This window comes from Salvia hispanica, chromosome 3 (assembly GCF_023119035.1).
Source record: "Salvia hispanica cultivar TCC Black 2014 chromosome 3, UniMelb_Shisp_WGS_1.0, whole genome shotgun sequence".
Lineage (NCBI taxonomy): Eukaryota > Viridiplantae > Streptophyta > Magnoliopsida > Lamiales > Lamiaceae > Salvia > Salvia hispanica.
This window is the reverse complement of record NC_062967.1, coordinates 50,350,646-50,374,159: the sequence shown is the minus strand read 5'-3', so window position 1 is coordinate 50,374,159 and position 23,514 is coordinate 50,350,646. Positions and strand designations below refer to the sequence as shown.

General features: G+C 38.3%; 2 protein-coding genes across 2 annotated transcripts; both read right to left on the bottom strand.

Moving 5' to 3' along the window:
• On the bottom strand, positions 1–5,994 carry LOC125215498 (trafficking protein particle complex subunit 11-like). Its single transcript, XM_048116929.1, has 9 exons — positions 5,548–5,994; positions 5,411–5,475; positions 4,649–4,763; positions 4,092–4,215; positions 3,714–3,794; positions 3,079–3,417; positions 2,800–2,966; positions 1,844–2,676; positions 1–1,689 (listed from the first exon to the last, which is right to left on the bottom strand). The coding sequence occupies exons 1-9, from the start codon at positions 5,883–5,885 to the stop codon at positions 257–259; spliced, it is 3,495 nt and encodes a 1,164-aa protein (XP_047972886.1). The 5' UTR covers positions 5,886–5,994; the 3' UTR covers positions 1–256.
• Positions 5,995–7,138: 1,144 nt separating this feature from the next.
• On the bottom strand, positions 7,139–10,694 carry LOC125213457 (YTH domain-containing protein ECT4-like). Its single transcript, XM_048114017.1, has 9 exons — positions 10,540–10,694; positions 10,174–10,250; positions 9,952–10,075; positions 9,747–9,814; positions 9,071–9,640; positions 8,212–8,799; positions 7,911–8,123; positions 7,668–7,814; positions 7,139–7,588 (listed from the first exon to the last, which is right to left on the bottom strand). The coding sequence occupies exons 1-9, from the start codon at positions 10,568–10,570 to the stop codon at positions 7,382–7,384; spliced, it is 2,025 nt and encodes a 674-aa protein (XP_047969974.1). The 5' UTR covers positions 10,571–10,694; the 3' UTR covers positions 7,139–7,381.
• Positions 10,695–23,514: the final 12,820 nt, after the last annotated feature.

The window sequence follows — 23,514 nt, the reverse complement described above, 5'->3', positions numbered from 1 at the left end:
TTGATCAAATTGTGGCCCATGTATGCATTATACTCGAACAATATGAACTTCTCTAGTCCCATCTGAGTTGAATACACCGCTTAACAAAAAATTAAAAGAAAAAAGCGGGGAATAGTTATTGAACCCGCCGATGAATAACCTTGGTAATTACAAAAAAAAAAAAGAAACAAAAACGGTATTTTAACGCGCCATGTGACTTTGAATAGGACTTCAGCCAGGTTTGGTGTTACCGAAGGAGTTGGAGAGACGACTGGGTTCAAGCCTCACCGGGCGGCTTGAGATCAACATGGGGCTTGGTTGGGTAGACGAAGACAAGCAACGACGCAGTGGATGGCAGCAGACCAGCAGAATATCTCACAGAGGCTACAGTAACTCTAGGAAGCTGTAGCGACCCTAATCCCAAGGGTACAAGCAAGTACGTGAGAACCTGGGCTGATCTCGGCAGGACAAGCATTGTATCACTGTGGGGGCCCGATAGGACGAAGCTCTGTGAGTCTGATATCGAGCATTTGATCTCTTGAAGCATCTCCGTCTGATTGAGAATCTTCACTGAATACAGAAAAGGGTTTCCAAGAAAGGCATGAGGTGGACATTCTACACTCACAGCCAACAGAGGTAGCTCCACGTTCACGTCAGGAAGTCTATATTTTGTAACTTGAGATGAAGTGTCGTTAGAATCCCTTTCCCATCTCAGACTCACAGTACCAATCTTCAGCTTAGTCGAATTCACTTTAGGAATGATGGTGAAAACCTTCTTGAACTCTTCCCCTGGCATATTGACTACGGCTTCCCTGAACTCTTCCTGCTGAGGTTGTATAGTGCAAGCAACACTTTTCTCTTCCGTCTCAATGGACATAGATAGCAATCTCAGGGGAACCTCTGAACTATTCTTAACGCTGATTACAAGCAATGTTTTTTCATTTAAAGCAAGGTAGGGTGTTTGATCAGTCTCTGTAACTGACTTGAGCTTCGACAGCAAAAGAGGATCCTGCCTAAAAGGAAGCATATACCGATGGCTGATTGCAACAGCAATTTTCCCTTCAATCTGCAAGCTTTTGTGGACATGCACTTTCTGCAAACTAGGTTCATCACTCTGAGGGAGGTATCCTAATGAGACATAAAGCATAATAGGCTTAGGATGGTTCCACTTAATTTTCAGTTTGCACGACCATGACTCCCCCATATCCAAGGATGGGACAGATATTAATCCAAAAGATGGCTGAATTTTCTGAATTTTGTCGGAAGGAGCTCCAGACTTATCTTGAGGTGCATCACAGGAGATATCAACAAGCTCAACATGGATATTGTCAGATGAGAACGATTCTTCTCCCCTTGGACTAAGAAGACCACCACCTCTTGTATCTACAAGATTAATTTTTAATTCACCTGAATGCACTGCATGTCCTCTGGAGGCAACTCTCACGGGTAAAATAAAGCTTTCTCCAACCAATGCAGGGCCAGACGAATCTAAAATCAAATCCACTTGTGGCTCTGGTTCTTCAACTTGTATAGCCTTCTGTCCAGATAATGCCAGACCTGGATCCTTGATGGGAATAGTTTCCAGCCGGTTCTCAAATTTCCAAAGTGGTGAATCATTCATCAATGCAGGACTTTCAGCTCTGCAGCATATTGTGAAGTTTGGTCCTATTCTAGCAATTACATGTATGCATTCAAGTTTTCCACTCAGATCTGCATAAAATTCACGATAATATCTAATTTAGAAGCATGAAGGGCATCATATGAATGACAACATCAATATTCAAGCAGGAATATTTTACACTCACACTTTGTGTAAACTAGAAAACAAAAATATTGAAGCACGTGATATCTTTTTTCAACTTACCAGATTTTATATCATAAGTCAGTCGTAACCATTTGTTTGTTGCAAGCACCAGATCAGGAGCTGTCTCAACCCTGTGACCCGGTTGTACAATGTCGATTGAACTTATCTGTGGCTTCTGACCATTTGTAATAACAAAATTACACTCTGATTGATTGAATTGCACCTCCAACTGATCAATCTCAACATTTATCGGCAATTGGGATCGAAGTGATATAGTGATGAGAGATTGACCACCAGGCTTAACCATTGGCTGATGAAAGGCAACTAGAGCTAGGAGAGTCACCCTTAATGGACTAATAAGATCAATCTCAAGATAAATGGGATGATCACTTTTTACTTTAATAGCACTGTTCTGTTCGTCGGAATTAAGTTCTGACTCACCTCTGGCAACCTCAAATGCTTCCTTGTGTATCTTTTCTCTCTGTGAAGGAGTTGCAGGCCCTGCTGGACCACAGTCCTTAGAGAACGACTCCGAAGAACCGGTTGTTTCAGGCAAAGAAGCCATTTCAAGTGAATATTCTATGAAGTCTTTGGCTGAACTCATACCCTTTGAGCACTCTCGTAAGTACCCCAAGACTTCCCACAATGACAATAGCCAGCCTTCACGTCGGTAAAGATTTGCTACACTGTCAAAGATTTGCTTGGCATTACTGAAGTCATTTAGGGAAAAGTATTCTCTAGCCATCTGCAGTCCACAATAGGCAGCTGTTCTTTCAGCTTTTGAGCTACTGTATGCTTCAAACGATTTCTTTAGGAGGGCAATGATTTCAAAGGAATCCTTGAATCGTTTCCCTTCTGCAAGTGCATAATGGGAATATTCCATATCCGTCAAACTGCATTTCAAATTGACTCAGATGTTATACTTCAATTATGCATTATACTACTACAATCTCTATTCTCTAGACCTCTTCTAGCATGTAGATAGAAAAATAGATTAATTGGCCAGAAAAACTCACGGCTGCATTATGAAGGCATCTTCATGCTCAAGCAACCTGGAATACTGCCCAAGATACGCAGAAGCCACAACAGACTCTGCACTGCCATCAAATGCACCAACATCTATGGACATAGATAGTGCAAATTCCAGACATGTATTCTTTTCCTTGAGGTAACTAGCTGCCAACTACGAAAAGGAGATATGAATAAATTGACAGTTAGAACTCATCTGACTAGATACAAGGTGAAAACTCATCATTGAATAAGTACTTTTTTTTTTATCTCAGTTATGGAGTGACCTGATAGTAGTAAGCTGGATGGAATTCCCATTCCGTTGGTTTTTCTTCCGCAACAGAGGCCGTACTTGGAACAAGCAGAGCATTGGGTGAGCTTGTCTCCAACAGTTGAGCAAATACCATGTACTGTCTGCTTAACCATTCCCAATGAAGAAATATAACTTCTGGTGCTCCTACAAGTTTTCTATAATTAGCAGTGTGCTGACGGAACCATGTAATTGCTTCAAGAACTTTTCCGCCATGCAGCAATATCGTTGACATTTTAAAATGCAGTTGTTCGGCAACTGCCTTGATCTCAACCAGGCGTTGGATTGGAGGCATTCTAGTTGATGTTCCAACCATCTGAGTTAAAAATAATAAGCATAACAGTCAATAAATAATTAGAACAAAAATAAATAATGGGAGAATAACTGCATAAAGAAAGCATATACATAATAGAGCATTTAAGTTATCACAGACATTATTTATCTGGTTTAAAAGATGACAAGAATCTTAAGTGATTTTAGAAATTCCAGTACTAGCAACTCAGACAACAATAATTTACTTCAGATATACAGTAAAAGGTTCTTAAACCACAACTGAGCCTCTATAAGCGGCATAAATCAAACTTGACTCTGTAGCCGTGATCAAAGAAGTACCTCCCGCAATGCATGATATGCATCCTCATATAACTTGAGAGCTTCGAGCCAGTCCCTTCTAAATTCTGCATATATAGCAACCTAGAGGTTGATAAGGTTTAGATTGCATAAGAAAGAGGAACAGAAAATTCATTAGTAAGTATTGATTACAAATTTAAGACAAGGACACTAGCAAAAAGACGATTCAATATGTTTAAGATGACTAAAGCATGGATAATTGTATAAGGTAAAGGTACTAAAAACCAACATGTGTGAAGGAAATAATGGTGTATATTCCCAATATATTAATTCATATACTTCAAATGTAAAGATATCACGAGAATCCTGTAACTCTTAAAACAGATTCAAAAGAGAACCACAATAACAGAACGGCCTTACCTTGAAACAGTACCGAACATTTAGCTCCATTGAGGTGTAATTTTTCTTTTCAAGGCGTGATCTTACTCTTCGACCTTCGTCCCTATAATATGCGTTAGCCAGTTCTCCCAACACAGTCCAAAGCCTGAAAGAAGTAGCTACTAGGCTTTACAAATTTGAGATATTTGAAGAGAGAACAGGAATTTGGTTCAAGCACATACAATTCCGTAGGTTTAGCATTACCGAGGTTTCAAATAGAATGAAAACTTATTACTCCCTCCGTCCACAAAAAAAATAGACAAGGTTTACCATTTAGGGTCGTCCACCAAAATTAGACTAATTCGAAAAATGGAAAGTTTTAAACCAATACTAACCATACACATCATTCTAAATGTGGACCCCACAATCCATTAACACTACTTCCACCACATTTTCCCTCCCTCTCTCTTACTTTACCAATTATGCATTAAAACCCGTGTCATTTACAACTTTGTCTATTTTTGTGGACGGAGGGAGTATGAATATATTATGGTCGTCAAACCAAAAACTTTAATAGGGGCACAATTAAAGGGACCTGCCTGCTAAGACATTGTTGAAGCTCTGGTTCATGATCCGGTACAAAAATGATCAGATTTTTTGAATCTATTTCTGCGCGTTTTCTCAAGGCAAGTATACGTTCTTCACTTGTGTTATCTGCAACAGAATTTACAGATCGTGAGTTAAATAAAACACATCCCACCTCTCCATTCCAACGAAAAGAAAAGGAGGACGCTAAGGAGACCAAAACATCTAATACTGACACATTTTTTCCTCAAGCTCATTCAAACAGACGCACACAGTGCAGAAGAGCATTAAATGCAAGAAGTCTGACTTATAGGTATCAGATCCGAGAGCTGAACAAAATAACTAAGATGTAAATTTATTTATTGTATAAAATAGCTAGTGCATAGTATAAATTGTAAGGATCTCAAATTCTGTTCATTCAGACATTATTCAGGAAATATAATCCAAATTATCTGTATAACTAACACAGAACACCAAAGAAAGATGTATAGTATGACTCCTGTTCTCTTCTCTATACAATATCTTCTCCTTTTACAATGTTTCATTTGAGAATTTGAAAATCCTCAGGTAAGACCAACACCATTGCAAAGCCATATTTCTGCAGTATATATCCCAAATGTATAACTTAGGACTACAATCATTGTTTCTACGGCAGGCACAAACATAGCCCCAAAACATTCATATTCTGATCAAAAGTAATTGAGCTCATCAATCGAACATAAGCATACAGACAATTGATGAAATCAGCAATCCGACACGTCCGAAAACTCACAGACCTTTATCATTCCACTTAGTGACAACCAGAACCACCAATTTGATGTTCCTGCCACGGATCGACGCCCTGCGAAGGAAGCAGCAAAGGAATTCAGCACCAATTACACAGAGTGTAAGATAGAAATTAGAGGGGATGTACTTGAGTCTGTCAAGGTCGGAGCAAAGTTGTTGCCACTGAGCGGGATCGCCGGAGACATCGCGCGAGGAAAAAATGGCAGCGACGACGGCGGGAATCCTGGTGCGATGCTTGGAGAACCAATCGCGCTTTATGATGCCGGCTGGGGGATCTGAAGTGTCTCTGGAGGGCTTCTTCGGAGGGATGATAGAGATGTTAGAGAAATCGGGCAATGCGATGGCATTGATTGGGGGCTGCTGGGAGTGGAGGTGCGCAGTAATAAGGGGATGGACGTCGGGGCAGCCGATGAGGCAGGAAAGAGCTACCGGCGGCGTACGAAGCTCCTCCGGGAATTCCTCCATTGGATTCAACTGAGTTTACTTTCGATCTGGACTGAATCACAGGAACATTTTATTCGGATTGTTAATAGTAATACTATCGCTCTATTTCTAAAATCTCACTCCCTTCATATCAAATTCAATCTCAAAATCATAATTTCTGCATCAAACTCAAATTATTAAATATTATTGGTATAGACCATTATTAAATATTTTAAATTGATTTCGACAATATATTTTACTTACTAGGAGTAAGTATAATTTTTGCGATTAGATCATTGCTAAACTATCAATTTTTAGATTGCACGTCACCAATTGAATTAGTTATTCTTATTCGCGCATAGGGCTCTTGAAAATCGTTGGCATTGTCCAACGTTGAAGGGCTCTTGGCCTTACTTTCTGGTGCTTTCTGGCCTATGAAATAATTGTCGGTTAGTGTTCAAGCAAACAGGCCTCGCCATTGCATCTGATGTAGTTAGAGCATCCACAATAGGAACAAATGTACCACCCGTAGACACCCCAAAAACACCTCATGCCACGTCGTAAGGACATCCCACCGCACGCGGATATCCCCAAGGACATCACAACGGACAAGGACAATAATAAAAATTCACCAAATTAAACAATTTACGGAATTAAAATTTCGACACAAATACGGACGGAGAAAGTGCAATAATAATTTCATTAAATAAAAAAAATAATGATTTAAACAAGTGGTGCGAATGAAATGAAGTTCAACCAGAGTTCAAAAAAAATTGAAAACTTGGACACCGCCGTGTCACCGCAATAGCGGATGTCTCAACGGACGTCCGCGTACACCAACAGATGACTACTCGTCCGCCGTCGACGTCTGCATCCGCCTCAAACAACACAATAGCTGACGTCCGCCGTGACATCCACTATTGCGGATGCTCAACTTAGTGCCACATGAGAATTTCGGATAGTTTAGAACAATTCCGTATATATTGTCATCTCTGTAATTTTTTTTCCTCGAGGAACACCTTACGAGCATTCCCATGAATATCATCGAACTTGCTCCATTCGGCCAAAGTTTCTGGCTTCTTACACATTCTTCAACTATTTTCTTCCTTCCAATACCTCCAAACCAAGTTTTTCTTGCACATTCTTTATCTATTTTATTCCATCCAATTCCTCCGGACTTAGTTTTTATTAGCTAGACCATATTCTTTTTAGTAGCAATTGAGTCGAATTACATTTCGAATAAATATAAGAAAACACAGTTATGAATCTAACAGATAAAAAGCACAATTATCATATGAGAACGACTATCAAAAACCGCTTAAATTAGAGCGCTATGAAACAAGATCAGATATTAAAAAGAAAAAATAGAAATAAAAACAAAAACTGACAACCAAGAAAAAGAAACATTATACCTTCCTCAAACAAAAAAAAAAAAGAGCCATCAAGGACAAGAAAATCGGAGCGGCTTGCTTTGCTGAATAACACATCTGTTGCTTCTGCACTCATTCTCCTACTAGAGAGTATTCCGACAACCCAAGCTAGCACCCATTAGCAACCACTTCGCTCTCAGGAATAGTAACAGCAGGTTTTGCGTCACTAGACTTTGTAAGAGTGATGCTTTCTGTAACATCCCCATTCCCATTCGCCACACCGGCCGTTACACTTTCTTTCTCCACTTGAGCATTCGCACATTCCTTATTCTCCTTGTTCTTCAATTCAGTTGGTTTGCCTTCCCACACTTGAGTCTGCAAACTATTGTTATTAATCTTCCAGAAATGCGTAAATAGGGAAGCACTGATCCAGAAGTTAGAGTACCAAACTCACCTGTTTGTGGTAATGCTGTTGCTTGGCTTTCTTCTCCAGGATTTTCTTCTGTCTATCTTCGTAGAAATCAAAATCATCCAAGATGCACTGCTTGCTTACGTGATCCTTAAAAATTTTGAGCACCTCGAGCCCCTGATCAAGTTTAACCTGCAACAACATCATACTCCTAATTAAAAAACCACTGCAATAATAGCAGCACAACCTATAAAACAGAAAAGTAAAGGGATGCAAGGATATATATACCTCCTGGGTGTCCCTGCTGTTAGTCACGGGTTTGTTCTCATTATTCTCGAGGGTAATATGCTTCAACAAACTGTTCGGTACATCCTTCACAATGTGCCACTTGACTGGAAAACAACCAATCCATTTGTCTTGCTGCCAGTACTCCACATTCTTGTTGAAGTCAACAGGACCAACCATCTCAGCAACACCAACAAACTGACCACTGGTATTAACCTAACCATCAAAGAGAATTCATAATTAATATACAGATCAAACATTACCAAAAAAAAGTAAAACATCTTTGAGTTAAATAATGCCTTACGGAGAAGAAAAGGAAAATAGGGCAGCTTCCAGGTTTTTGTTGAGCACTCTGGTAGGCAGCATCCAGCTTTTTGTTACCGTTTGGTGTGCTAGCCCAAATATTGTACTTGATGCTCTTGTGGACATCATCCTCACTGTATGATTTGATAATGAAGAATTTGGCATCAGAGTAGGTCTCAGGGAAGTCTGATCTGTTGTATTGTTCTCGATCAGGAACCACGCTTGACTTTTCATTATCAGCTGTTTCAGCCAAGGGAATATTTTGACCTTTGACAGCCAAAGCTACGGGTGTAAATCCCTTTGTGTTCTTCGTGCTCTTGGTTCTTGGGCCCCTGTTCAATTCATTGAGGCCATCAATATTCTCATTACCATACCCATAATATCCATTTCCTCTTCCCCTAGGCTTGTACTTGCTATCAACAGCCACCCAGCCACTTCCACCCGACCGTGTGTCATAAGCATTCGAACCATAGCCCACTCCAGATCTGTATGCATTTCCATATTGACTATATAACTTGTTTGGATACATTCTATTAATGTATCCATTAGCATTGTTCATCAATGACATTGGCCTTGGGTGATTCGAGCCCTAAAAAAGGAACATATAAACCAGTTAGACAAAACCATCAAGGCACAAAACAAGTGCGATGGACTTTGATTTGCACTTTAACAAGAAAAATATAACTTTTTAATTGATTAGTTGTTCAATTATAGCATGCAATAAAAATATTCTATAATTATTAAGAACAAGATATCCAACACAAATATACATACTTACTGTTGGTAAATAATTAAAACTCACAAGAAAAAATGTTTTGTGTGCACTAACCAAAATAGCCATGAAAAAAGCAACTCATTACCATCAGGTGAGGCTGATAATTCTGATTCCTGGATGAAGGAACACTATTTCCATTCCCAACTGCAGAGGTCATTGATGAACTAGTTATAGGCCTTTGTTGTGCATCTGAAAAATATGGAGTCTCTAACCATGGGACAGGTGAATGTAAACCATCAAAACCATATCTTGGGTTTTGATAACCAGAGGATGGAATTCCCCCAGGCAAAGCACCTCTTCCATATGAGCCATTCGCATTGAAAGATGAATTTTGGTATGCTGGTCTTGCCATCGCTGTACCATTGTTTCCCTTTGTGGCCACACCACCGGCAACACCATTAGATTTTGAATTAGAAGAATCCACCGGCAAAGGCACTTGATCAGCACCCCCAGAGGTGGCTATGTCACCTTTTGCACCAGAGGGGTACGGACCATTTGTGGGTGGCAATGGCTGGAAATAAGGAGTTGGGTACTGATACTGTTGAGGGCTATACAGTTGACCATCGTGAGACAATGTTGGAATGGGGGAAACAGCTGGTGAATATGGCCCATAAGGAGGATAGCCATAACCATGATACATCTCCCCATAAGCTCCCTGCAAACCAACGAAGAGTTATAAGCAAATCCTAAAAAGGTTAGATTGTAATGAATCAGTAAAATAGATTTGTGCCCAAAACAGGCATTTTGAACACAATGCTTACCGGAGTCAGCTCCACTCCATCTGGGCTCAGGTATCGTGAGTAATCTTCCCATTCATTGCCCTCAAAGGCTAAATACAAATGGATAGGTAAAAATCAGAAAATTAAGATAAGGCACTGAAAAAGTAGGATCTACCAAGTCAAAATGTACATGAGAATTTCAGCAAATAAAACAGTAGTATTTTGCAAATCTCAAAAAAAAACTTACGAGTATAATAGTAAGCAGGTGACGGATAGTAGCACACCGTAGGATCCATAAAATCTGGAATTTGAGGGGTGATAGATCGCTCCATTTGTATCCCATTAGCCACGTTCCCGGAATCAACTGATGGCTGCTGGGCAGCAAAGGGATTCACCAATAAAGAACAAAGTTAGCCAGTATACTACAAATAACGAATTTAACAAAAGATAACGCAAACCAATTCGAGACCTTCTTAGTGGCATCAGGAATTTCGATAGTCTTTGGTTGCGATTCCAATGACAATTTCTGCAATAAATCTGCAGCCTCTATAGCAGAGAGAAGTAAAGGAATACATTTTCACACGTAAAATAATTTAATACAGAAAGACTCAATATTTGAAGCTATGGCGCAACTCGCATAGAAAATCAAACAAGTAAATCACCAAGGGAGAATCAGAAACACGGAGAAAACAAAATCAGCACAGAATTAACGACGGGGATCTCAGATACAAGACGCTCAGATCTACAGCAACTAAAAATTAAAAAACATGAGTTTATGCAGAGAAGAAAGGTATTGAAATCAAAGTGGAGCAAAAGAAAGAGAAGAAAAGGATACGATCTGCGGGAGGCGGAACGGCGGCGGCCATGGGATTAGTTGAGAGTGAGGAGCGCGAAAGAACCCTAGAAAAGAGCGGGCGAAGGAAAAGTCTTTTCTTGAGGGTTTTGGGAGAGGAGAAATTAAAGTTGAGATTTGTGATTCATATACGCCCACCTCTTCTTTCGATTCAGTCCTTCTACTTCTATGTATTTGCGAATTCAATACCACACGTGGCGAGCTTCATTATTGGCCAGATTTGCCATATATATACTCGTCCCATAAGAGGAAATAGTTATTTAATTCAAAAGCAAGTATATTTAGAAATTTTTAAATAGGTGAAAAAATAATATAAAAACACAAGAAAATGATGAGATAGAGAATATTGCTTCTAATATACTCAAGTCCTGCGTGAAGTGTCAATCAACTTAATGAATCAATTAAACTATAAATTAAATATTAATTTAATAAAAGTTGAAACAATCTCGTTCATTCTATTCACACTGAATATGTTCAATATATTTAAATTTAACCTTGCTGAATACTAAGATCAAATTTACAATTAGTGGATTATCATTCCTATATATGCATAGTAAGCTCTAATTCAACTTCTAATTCAGATGAATTCATCTACAAAATTAATTGAGTATTCCTACGAGGCATAGTAAAAATCCAAAGATTATTGCAATGACATAGAAATAAACTAATCTAAGAATCATATATTGGGCATCATATAAAACTTGAATTATTAGCCTACGTTCCTTCCTAATAACTAAGTTAAAAGAGACTTTGGTTAGAACATTAATTGAATAACAAAACTGGCAGGAATTACGATTCAAAGTAAAAGCATTGTAGATAAAGATCATACACTAAACATAGAATCCATAAATAATTCACATTTCACAAATTAGGAGCATCGTAAGAGGTTTAGCTACACACAAATAACAAAGAAGAACCGCATAACTCATGAAATTGATGTGTAGATGGTAGCAAATCTCCTATGGTATGATGGAAATTGAATGATTGAACCTTCAATCTCCTTCCTCTCTTCCTCCTCTATCTGATAATTTTCGTGTGTCAAAGGATGTCCCAAAGTGATCCCAAAAACGCCACTTAAAACTGATGAAAAAATGTCAAGTAGATTTTGAACATATTTCCACTTAGTCGAGTGGAACTCTCTGACGTGGAAGTTTGATAGTCACTCTGGTCGAATGACTTCTAGACACATTTCCACCTAGTCGAGAGGAAAATTATGACTTCTTCCAAAGTACGTCTTTGACTCCCAATTATGTTCCAACTTCATTTTATGCCTCTTCCATGCCCTATAATGGAGATATTATGTTGAATTGAGTCCAAATATGTATAAAACCAATAAAGTTTGACTCCAAATATGTATAACACCAATAAAGTTTGACGGGATAAAAGATTAATGTTTGATTCACGTCAGAATGTCATTAGTCAGGTTGGGCAAGAAACGTTATTTTACGTGGACAACATCTTGTGTTAAATTTTGTCATCTTATAGTATCGAGATTATTGTAGACAACAGTCGTATTTGTGTTAGAGATACATAGCGTGTATTAATTAAAACTAGTACCCTCTTTGTTCTACAGAAGATGACCGACTTTCCTTTTTTAGTTTGTCTCAACCAAGATGACTCATTACTGAAAATAGAAACTCATTTTATCTCTACTTTATTTTTATTTATTACTATTCTCTCCACCTAATACATAAAATAAATCTGCATAAAATCTCGTGTCAACCAAGAAATGAATCATCTTCCTTAGAATGGAGGGAGTACTATTCTATTACAAGATATAATTATTCAATTTTTCCAAAGCTGCCACCGATCCATTTGGTTGTTCTCAATGCAATTTGTCATTCATAATAAATAAATGATATGTTAGTATTCATATTTAAAACCTTTTAAGTACGAAGGATATAAATATGAAAAACTATATTTTCTCCGTCCCTCAAGAGTATGCACATTTTCCATTTTAGTTTGTCACGAGTATGCACTTTTTAATTTCAGAAACTCTTTTAGTTCTAATGAGGTGAAACTCATTCTCAACTAGCAATACTTTAATTACTTTTTCTTTCTACCTCTCTCTATTTTACCAATTGTGCATTATAATCTGTGTCACAAATGCATACTCTTATAAGACGGAAGGAGTATATGCAATTCATTTTTATAAAGAAAATGAGAGATGTTAGAAAACCAGCAGATAACCAACGCAGAAATCCAGCCAAAATAGTAACCAAGATCGAAAATAAAACGCAATGGAAGAACACACACAATTACGTGGTTCGGTCGTAAGACCTACGTCCGCGGAGAAGCTATCAATCAATTTATTCAATACCCAAACACAATCGAAGTATCTTGCTACAATCGCTCAAGAATTAAACAAAGAATCACTGAAGAAATCAAACGCTCAAACTCGAGAGCTCACCTTACAACTTTGATTTCCTCACACAGAAAATGACCCTCTCTTCTTGATCTCACTCCTCCACTCCAGCTGAATCAGCCTATATATTGGTTGTTAGAGCTCTTCGATCATCCAACGAGATTGAGCTTGAAAAACTGCTTCGGTTGTAACTTGCAAAACTAAAACTGTCGTTGGGAGATAACTCTTTTTCTTCCCCCTTTTGCTCTTTTGTATTTTGCAATTTAGTCCCTCAGTTTCCAAATTATGCAATATGCATCCACACATTACAAATTCTCCACCTTGGATCATGATTGAATATTTTGATTGGCTTCTCCATCTCCCTTTCTGCTCAGTGTTGAACCATACACACCATATCCAAGCATTTCTTAAGCTTAGAACATGGCAGAGTCTTAGTCAGCATATCAACTGCATTATCTTCAGTGGACACCTTCATCACCTTCACAATATTCACTTCATCCCTGATAAAGTGCAGCTTCACATCCACATGTTTACTCCTCTCGAGGAAAATTTGATGCTTTGTGATTCTAGCAGTTGATTCTAGCACTGCTAGAATCACAGAAGATGGTCACTGTTTGACTTGATCCAAAATCAGACAAAATTCCCTTTAACCAAAAACTTTCCTTCACAGCTTCAATTAATGCAATGTATTCAGCCTCCGTTGTTGATAGAGCAACTACTGACTGTAAGCGGGACTTCCAACACACTACTGAATCATATAAGCAAAAAACATATCCAGTTTGTGACTTTCTTGTATCACAACTTACTGCGAAATCAGAGTCACAAAACCCTATCAATGGATCATGATCATCACCTTCATTACCTCGGAAAAGAATGCTATAATCAGATGTCCCTCCCAGATATCTCAGGATCCACTTTAAGGCATGCCAATGTTCCATCCCCGGATCAGCCATGAAGCGGCTTGCAACACTTATGGCATGGCTTACATCAGGCCGTGTGCATACCATTGTGTACATCACACTTCCAACAATGCTGGCATAAGGTATCTTATCCATTTCTTTTCTCTGTTCTGCTGTCTCTGATCTTTGGGTCACACTCAATTTGAATTGCTGCCCAAGTGGTACTGAAACCGGCTTGCTCTTGTCTAGCTGAACCGGGATTTCCATTGTATACGACCCGTAGGTCCCTTATATTTATTTGACCTTTCCACGAAGGTCCCTCTTTGATTTGACCTTTCCATGAAGGCCCCTCTTTGATTTGACCTTTCCACGAAGGTCCCTCTTTGCTCTTTGTATTGACCCGTAGGTCTATTATCATTGTATATGACCCTTAGGTCTTTTGCCATTGTATATCAGATCCAGAGCAAGACTTGTCACATATCCTCCTTAATCCCATGATTCAAATGATTCCAATATGATACATCAAATATATCCATTGCACCAATTACATAACCATATATTTCATCAATTAATTCCAATACTATAGGTAAACATATATTTTGCACAAATCACATATCCACATCACATTTCACCATTAATATCAAATAACACATAACCATTTCAAGCTCACATCATATAATTCAAATATTCACTTCAATTTAACACCTAGCAATCAATCACATGAAATATATAAAATTAAAAGTGTGATTTATACACACCTGATTACGATAAGTAAACTTATTGAATTTCTGATTCAACTCTTGATTTATAACCCTTGATCGACTAAAGCCCCAAAGTGAACTTCAATAAATTTCTTGCATTTTCGTTCTTTCGTTTTACTCTTCTCCCATATCTCTCTTTTTTTGCATAAATATATACAATAATATATTAAAGTTCACGTCGGTCACTTGCCGACTTATGCTTACTATTAAAGTATTAGTAATCCAAATGGCATGTACATGGAATACGTGTCACCCACATATACTATGAACCAAATAATTATTTAATAATATAAATAAAAATATATAAAAATGGAGCTTGCTTGATAATTAAGATACTAGTCATGCACAATATATACACTTCCATAATTCCAAAGCACACGTTCACATTAGCACACACTTAAATTAATTAATTAATAATTAAGGCAATATATATATATATATATATATATATATTGTTTATTGTGCAAATAATAATATAAAAATGCACTTATCTAAAATGTATAAATATAAAAATGATGTATGTTTCGGGTTAGGAATGTCACATAAAACCTCTTCAATATTGCAGATATAGTCCTTTTGTGTGAGCCAGAGCTTTCTTTCTTTTCTGTTCCTTACAATATCCATGCCTAGAATGCGTTTTGCATCTCTAAGATCCTTCATATCAAACTCTAGTTCAAGGCCCTCTTTCACCGACTTTATTTCTGCCATATCTGCAGCAGCAATGAGCATGTTGTTGGTGCACGCAGCGGAAGAGCATGTAAATAAATCACATAATAATCAGATCTATTTAGCAGATTATTTAGACAAAATCTATTCGCGTAATTATCACATGTATCATGCTCATAACTTGAATTAATCATGCTTATGCTCAATGCTAACCTACATTGATTAAGAAATAAATATTTATCAAGACCTCGCCTTTCAGTAGATAGCCCAAGGCAAGTCTTGCTGTTAGATCCGTTCAGTGCTATACCACACCAATGTCATCTTATTCATGTCATCTACATAAAGCAAAAGGTAAGCAATTGGTGTACTCCCCTTGCACTTAATGAAAACACAACTATCATACATAGACTTCTCAAAGCCTAACTTGTGGATATACTAATCAAATCTCAGGTACCACTGTCTGGAACTCTGTTTCAAAGCATACAAACTCCTCTTGAGTAAACACACTTTCTGCTCATCCCCTTTCTTTGACAAAACCTGATGGTTGTTCCATGTAGATCTTTCTCTTCCAATTCACCATGTAAGAAAGCTGTTTTTACATCCAATTGATGTAATTCCCAATCTCTATGAGCCACTATAGCAAGTAAGATTCTTATGGAGGCATGCTTCACAACGGGTGAAAAGATTTCATTGTAGTCGATTTCCTCTTTATGAGTGAATCCCTTTAGCCACCAACCTGGACTTTATACCCCGCTTTGTTATTGTTGAATGCTTCCAACTTCTTCTTATATATCCATTTACACCCAATAGTTTTCTGATCATAAGGCCTAAGCACTAGAATCAAAGTTTGATTCTTATGCAAGAGAATCAATTTCATCCTGCATTGCCTTCAGCCATTTGTCATTTTCATGACTCCTAATGGCCTCTTTATATGAAGCTGGCTCATGATACTCCACATCTTCAGCTATAGCTAAAGCATAGTATAGCATACTGTAATCACTGAATTTAGAGGGAAGTTTTACCTGCCTCCTAGTTCTTCATGTTGCAATATTACGTTTTGGTGGAGTCTTAGCAGCAAGCTCTGGATCAGGAGATGTAATTTCTATAATCTTTTCCTGTGAGTCCCCTCCATTTTCATCTCCAGTTAGCTCCACCTCAACTTGAGAACTGGTGGACTCTCTGGTCAGATAAGACAATTCTTTTTCTTGAAAAGTAACATCTCTACTGATCACTATTTTCCCATTCTTTGGTTTTGTGCATCACAATCTGTAGTCCTTGATACCTTTCTGATATCCCAGCAACACACATTTCAGGGCTCTAAGCTCAAGTTTGCCTTGCTTTATGTGTGCATAAGCTCTGCAACCAAAAACTCTCAATCTTGAATAATCCCCAAGTGAACCATACCATTTCATGTCTGGAGTTTCAGAATCAATAGCTGAGGATGGGCATTTGTTGATTAAAATGGCTGTTGTTGATGCTGCTTCTACCCAGAAAGACTTAGGCATTACAGAGGTGAAGAGCATGCACCTTACTCTATCCAGAATTGTTCTATTAGCTCTTTCTGCAACCCCATTATGCTGGGGATTGCTAGGAACCGTTCTGTGTCTTTTGATCCCCTTTTCTTTGCAAGGCTGATCAAATTCAGATGAGAGGAATTCTAAACCATTATCTGTTCGTAAGCATTTAAGAGATTTCCTTTCTCTAACTCTACTTCAGTGCATCATTCATTAAACTTAGAGAAAGCCTCAGATTTTTCTTTCATAATATATATCCATAGTTTCCTAGAAAAATCATCTATGATGGATAGAAAATACATCCACCTATGCTTTGAGTTTGTGATGACCCCCAAATATCTGAGTGTACATAATCCAATGGAGCTTGTGAGTTGTGCCTTGCTGCTTTGAAACTCAACTTCTTGCTTTTAGACAATAAACATTGCTCGCAGCCGCTTAAATCCACACCATCAGTTGACTGATCGCATTGAATCAGTTCTTTGTTGATCAGATCCTTAATTCCAGCTTCACCTACATGCCACATTCTTTTGTGCCATGTAGCTAAGTCAATTTTCTGCACTGTATTAGCCTTTGCGCATATAATTTTGGCTCTCAGATAGCAGAGGTTGTTCCTTCTAACTGCCTCCATCACAACTTTACCATCTCTCCGCACCTGCATTACACCACCAGCTTAACTGAAAACCATCCCTTTTCTTTCAAGAGTCCTTAAGGATATCAGATTTCTCTTGATTTCTGAGATATATCTCACATTAGAGAGTTTTTTGATAGATCCATCATGCATACACAACCTTATGCTGCCAATACCCTTTATATCAGAGGTGTGATTAGCCCCCAAATGCACTGTTCCATCTGCATCTTTCAAATCAGAAAACGATGCCTTATTGGAGGTGATGTGGAAGCTGCATCCTGAGTCCATCACCCAAGAACCCAAGATTTGTGCATTTGAAACATTCAGGATATGCCCTTCATCAACCATTTATGTAATATCAGTTGTATCTACGGGTTTCTCAGCCTCTGCCTGCTTCCTTTTCCAAGCATAACAATTTTTCTTCAAATGTCCGGGCTTCTTGCACCAGTGGCAAGACCTGGTTTCCTTTTGATCTGACTCCTTTTGAGGCTGAGATTTTCCTTTATCAAAAGCAGTCTTCTTGTTCTTGGAGGGCTTCTTGCCAGCAGCTTTCACATTCAGACTTTCAGCTGCCGGATCAGTGGTCTTCCTAGCTGATTTTTGGAATTCCTTGAGCTTGAGTGCAGAGTGTACCTCCTCATATGTAATCTTGGAGTCTCAAGTATGCCATCTTTAAATTGCCCATAACACTTCGGCAGGGAGTTGAGAAGCATGAGCGCCTTATCCTCATGTTTGAGCTGCTCATCAATGTTCTCTAAATCATCTACGCATTTCCCAAAATCATCTAACTGCTCCAGCACACTTCTTGATTCTGAAATCTTGAATGTCAACAATCTCTGCTTGAGATGCAGGCGATTGGCAAGAGACTTGGTCATGTAAATTGACTCAAGCTTTGCCCAAATTCCAACCGTTGTTTCCTCCTTTGAAACTTCTCTTAATACTCGATTACCGAGGCTAAGAATCAAGGTGATGTAGGCTTTAAGCTTCAAATATAGAGGGACCTATGAGTTCAATTACAAAGGGACCTTCGGGTCATAGAGGGATCCCGGACAGATACCAAGCTTGATTTGTCACAAAATAACAAATGAAATAGAGGGGTATATGCATATAAATGGAAAGAGTGAATATCTGATTATATGATGTATAGATGATATGATTATGTGTTGTTTGATATTAATGGTGGAATATGATATGGGTATGTGATTGGTGTAACAAATATGTTTTAAATATATGATATTGAAATTATGAGTCATATGATTAAAGAGGATCTGTGGTGGTCTTGTCCTGGATCTGAAAATACAGAGGGACCTACGGGTCAAAAACAGAGGGACCTTCGGGTCAAATATAGAGGGACGAGTCCAATTACAGAGAAACCTTTGGGTCAAATATGGAGGGACCTATGAGTCCAATTATAGAGGAACCTTCGGGTCATAGAGGAATCCCGGGCAGATACTAAGCTTGATCCGTCACAGAATAATAAAAAGGCTTTAAGCTGGAGCTCCTGCTTCTTCAGATCAACCTTCTCTTCACCTCCAGTCGGCTTCTGATCCTTCTCATTCAAGATCTCCCATAAACCATGCTGCATTAACACTGCTTTGATCTTCAGCCTCCATAAACCAAAATCGTTCTTCCCCGTGAATTTCTCCATATTGATCTTTGTCGAAGCCATCTCGCCTATCAACAATCAAACCCTCGATTCCCGCAGACGGCGCCAATTTGTTAGAAAACCAGCAGATAACCAGCGCATAAATCCGGCGAAAACAGTAACCAAGATCGAAAATAAAACGCAATGGAAGAACACACACAATTACGTGGTTCGATCGTAAGACCTACGTCCGCGGAGAAGCTATCAATCAATTTATTCAATACCCAAACACAATTGAAGTATCTTGCTACAATCGCTCAAGAATCAAACAAAGAATCATTGAAGAAATCAAACGCTCAAACTCGAGAGCTCACCTTACAACTTTGATTTCCTCACACAGAAAATGACCCTCTCTTCTTGATCTCACTCCTCCACTCCAGCTGAATCAGCCTATATATTGGTTGTTAGAGCTCTTCGATCATCCAACGAGATTGAGCTTGAAAAACTGCTTCGGTTGTAACTTGCAAAACTGAAACTGTCGTTGGGAGATAACTCTTTTTCTTCCCCCTTTTGCTCTTTTGTATTTTGCAATTTAGTCCCTCAGTTTCCAAATTATGCAATATGCATCCACACATTACAAGAGAAATAGTGACTGCCTATTAAATATTACTCCCTCCTGCCCATAAAAATATGTGCATTCCATTTTTGGAAAGTTATATTAGTTTAATAATATATGTCCCACTATCCACTAACACTACTTTAATTACCATTCTCATCCCCTCTTTTACTTTACCATACAATTCTCCTCACCTCTCTTACTTTACCAATTTTGTCTTAATTCACGTGACATGCCTATTGCTCATATTTTTATGAAAAAAACATACCATACTTAATAGTAAAATTATATTTTCCTCATCTCACAATAATTGAGTTGTGTTTCTTATTTTTTTATGCTTTCTTTTCTTGTGCTTTATCTATCCACCAATAATCGTTTCACTAATTTTATCTCACTCACATTTTATTATATAAAAGTAAGGCCCAACATTCACTAACTTTTGAGTGAATACACTAAGGGTTGGTTTGGTTTGTGAGATATTATTTCTCAAGAAAAGGTAGAAGATTGATTAGGAACTCTCTTTTCTTGCTTTACGGTATGTAAGACTAAATTCTGCCAAATTCTTTTCTTGTGTTTGGTTGGAGTGTCTTGCAACAATGAACTAATAAAAATTCCACCCGTACCCTCAACTTATTCCCTTATTTCCAACTTTGTCTTCATGAAACCCTAGCAATATAATTTGTTCCTCCTGCCACAATCGTAAATTATGTGCTCTCATTTACCGTCGTTTGCCTCCATACAAACCCACATTGTCACTCTTGCAGTTCAATGTCGACCGATTCTCCTAATCTCACACAACGGTAAGTACCTTCCGCACACTTTGTATATGCTTATGCATCTATTACGTTATTTTGTTTCGTGTGATGGATGCTCTCTTTGTTGATATTTGTAAAGGATCTGAAGTTTGAGATTGTTGGATTCGAACACTCTATTTTGCTGCTACACGTACAAACTATGTTTCAATTATGCCATTTTTTCTATATTTTGGGTTCGTACTCTCTGTTTTATGTTTACATGTTTGGAGGTCACTATGAACTCTGTATTTTGTTGCTGCATATTCAAATCTTTGCAATTGTAGTCTCTGTTTTTTATGGGTCCTAGTTTCTCTACATTTTTAATTGTGAAAGGATCTCGACGGCATCTAAAAAATCAAACTTCAGCTTCGATGGTTCTCAGAGTCAACAAAGTATGGTATCCATTTCCAATTTATAATAGCAATCTACCTTCAGCTCTCATTTATTATGGTTTTAGTAGTTGCTAATTTCATTGAGGTTGCGCTATATTTAGTTTGTGGGTTGTGCAATGGTTAACTCGCACTTGAAACGATCTCGGAAGATGAAGGGAGACCGAACTAGGAGATGTTGGACTGACAGAGAGGATGAGGCATCGGTTCTTGCTTTGAAGGACCTCATCTCAGATAAGTGAAAGTTTGATAACGAGTTTCGAGGTGGCTATCTTGCGAAGCTTGAAGATATCATGAAAAGCCAGTTTCCTTAGGCAAACATCAAGGGAACTCCACATATCACATACAAAATTAGTGCTTGGAAGAAGAACTACAACTTGTTGGTTGGTATCTTGGGCAGGAGTGGTGTTGGATTTAATGTGAAGGATGACTACAAAATAAACTGTGATGATGATCAGTGGGATCAAATTGTGAAGGTTTGGACTGTTTATGTTCTTTGCAAAGTAATATGAAACTGTTGTTTTACTAACATAAATGGGTGTGTGTGTTCAGGTTGATCCTAATGCTCGTTGCATGAGAGGCAAGAGTTCATCCTATTGGGAACATTATTTTTGGCAAGGATCGTGCCAATGGTAGCACATAAGAGGATCTGGTGGAATCTATAAATGCACTTTACTCACTTGAAAATATGCAGGCCTCAATTGGTGCTAGCGCACAGCCAGTTAGCTTCGATGGTGAGCCTACTGATGACCCACTAGATGGCACTCCACCTCCAAAGGGGGTAGCTGATAGCACTGGACAAAGCACTCATGTCACCGACACCACTAACAGCGTCAGGAAGAAAACGAAGAATGATCAAGGAATTGATGGCCTCCTTCGCATGTTAGATAGGCTCCATGAAGACAACAATTCAAGGTTGGACAAGCTCTCACTTCGTATTGGGTATGTCCTGAGCAAAGCTTGACAGGATGTCTACAAGCTGCTGTGACAACTACCGGGACTCTCTCGAGACCAGAAGTTTGATGTAGGTGAAATTATCTTGGCGAAGGTGGAATGCCTGGATTTTTTCCTTGGGATGCCAAGTGAAGATCGTGTTGCTTATGTGTTTTGCGCACTTGCGAAATTTGGATAAAATGCTTGACACTATTTGTTGGTTTTCGTAGTCGAACCCTATGCCTGAACTCTTATGTGTTTTTGTTGGTGGATCTCTGTCTAACCACATTTTTTTTGGAATGTTGGAGATTACAATCATGACATTGTTAGTTCGGTAGATCGATCACATATTGTCTTCTCCTGTGAAAGGCTATAGAATTGTGTCGACTATAGGATAGTGTAATTCTTGTTTGTTGAATTCGAACTTGTAGGTTGTTTCTAAAACTTTGTATGCTTGTTTGGGAAGGATGTTCTTCGGTGGTCACTTTTTTTTGCTTGTGGTATTTTCAATGCTTGTCTAAATGACTCAATAGCTTGTAATTCCTCCACAACCCGGTTATATTCAATTGAAACAGAACTGACTCTGCCATCACTCTTTCTTCCACCGCTCTTCTTCTTGAGAGAATGCTTAAGGTTGAAGGTTGGCAAAAATGGTGATATGTACGCACAAATATGAAAAATGGATATAAGGGGTCAAAGAGAGGGTTATTTTGGTAAATTATATAAGGTGTAAATAAAAAAATTAAAAAAAGATACGTTATATCTCAAATTTGTGCAGATACGCTAACTACAGAAATGTGCATTTATGGAGCGGGCCAGTGCCAAAAACTTGGCATCGCAGAAAAGGTAAATATTGAACCAAACCACTAACTATGCTCATCTGACGAATCTAAGCAGCCCTAAACAAGAGACAACTTCATTTTCTCTCATTTATCTATCGTCGGGAATCGATTATTGCGATTGTCGGATTCTAATTGACGACAGCTGCCTTATCTCCCCTTTCCCCCTCTACTCTGTCATCTCTCTCCACACACACGGTGGACATGCCCAGCCCACACATCCCTCGACTCCACTTCGGTTCGTCGTTGCCCCAACCACCATCTTCTCACAAACTTCAGCTATTGCCACTTTTTTCCTAACTCTACGCAATTATCTCCATTCCTCTCGTTCTTCAAATCCTCCATTCATGATGATTCAAGGTGGAAGCTCTTAAATTCCCAAAGCCAAAATCTTGAAATGAAGGTATTTATTATGGCAACATGATTGGTAAGAAGATGAAGTGAATTCCTTCCATATAGTGATATATAGTTGTAGGATTATAAGAAACAGAACACCTTTTCATTTTTTTTGGTTTGGAAGGTTTGTATTATAGGGGTTCAAAGCTTCTCGTAAATTTTTGTGCAATGTATCGGATAATGGTATGTTTCAACTAATGGCTCCATTCATTCCCCTTCAAAATAACATTCTTGTAATATTTTTTCTTAACTACAAAAGACTAGTTCTCTAATTTATTGCAGACGCATAAACCTCATTTAACTACAAAACGAGGCTTATCGACGTATTCTTTTTGCTGCTAAATAATCTCATAATTTATCGTCAAATATTGCATAAAATAATCTCATAAATTTGTCAGGTGGAAGGTTGTTTACCCCTAATCTATGCAGCAATATAAGCTTGCTGCAAGCAAGCATGAATATTGATTGATCTGTCTTAACTATTTTTATTTGCGATTTCTCTCGATAATGGGAAAGGAGAAGAAATAGGGGATTATTTGTTAGTATTATTATTATACATTGAGAATTTGAGA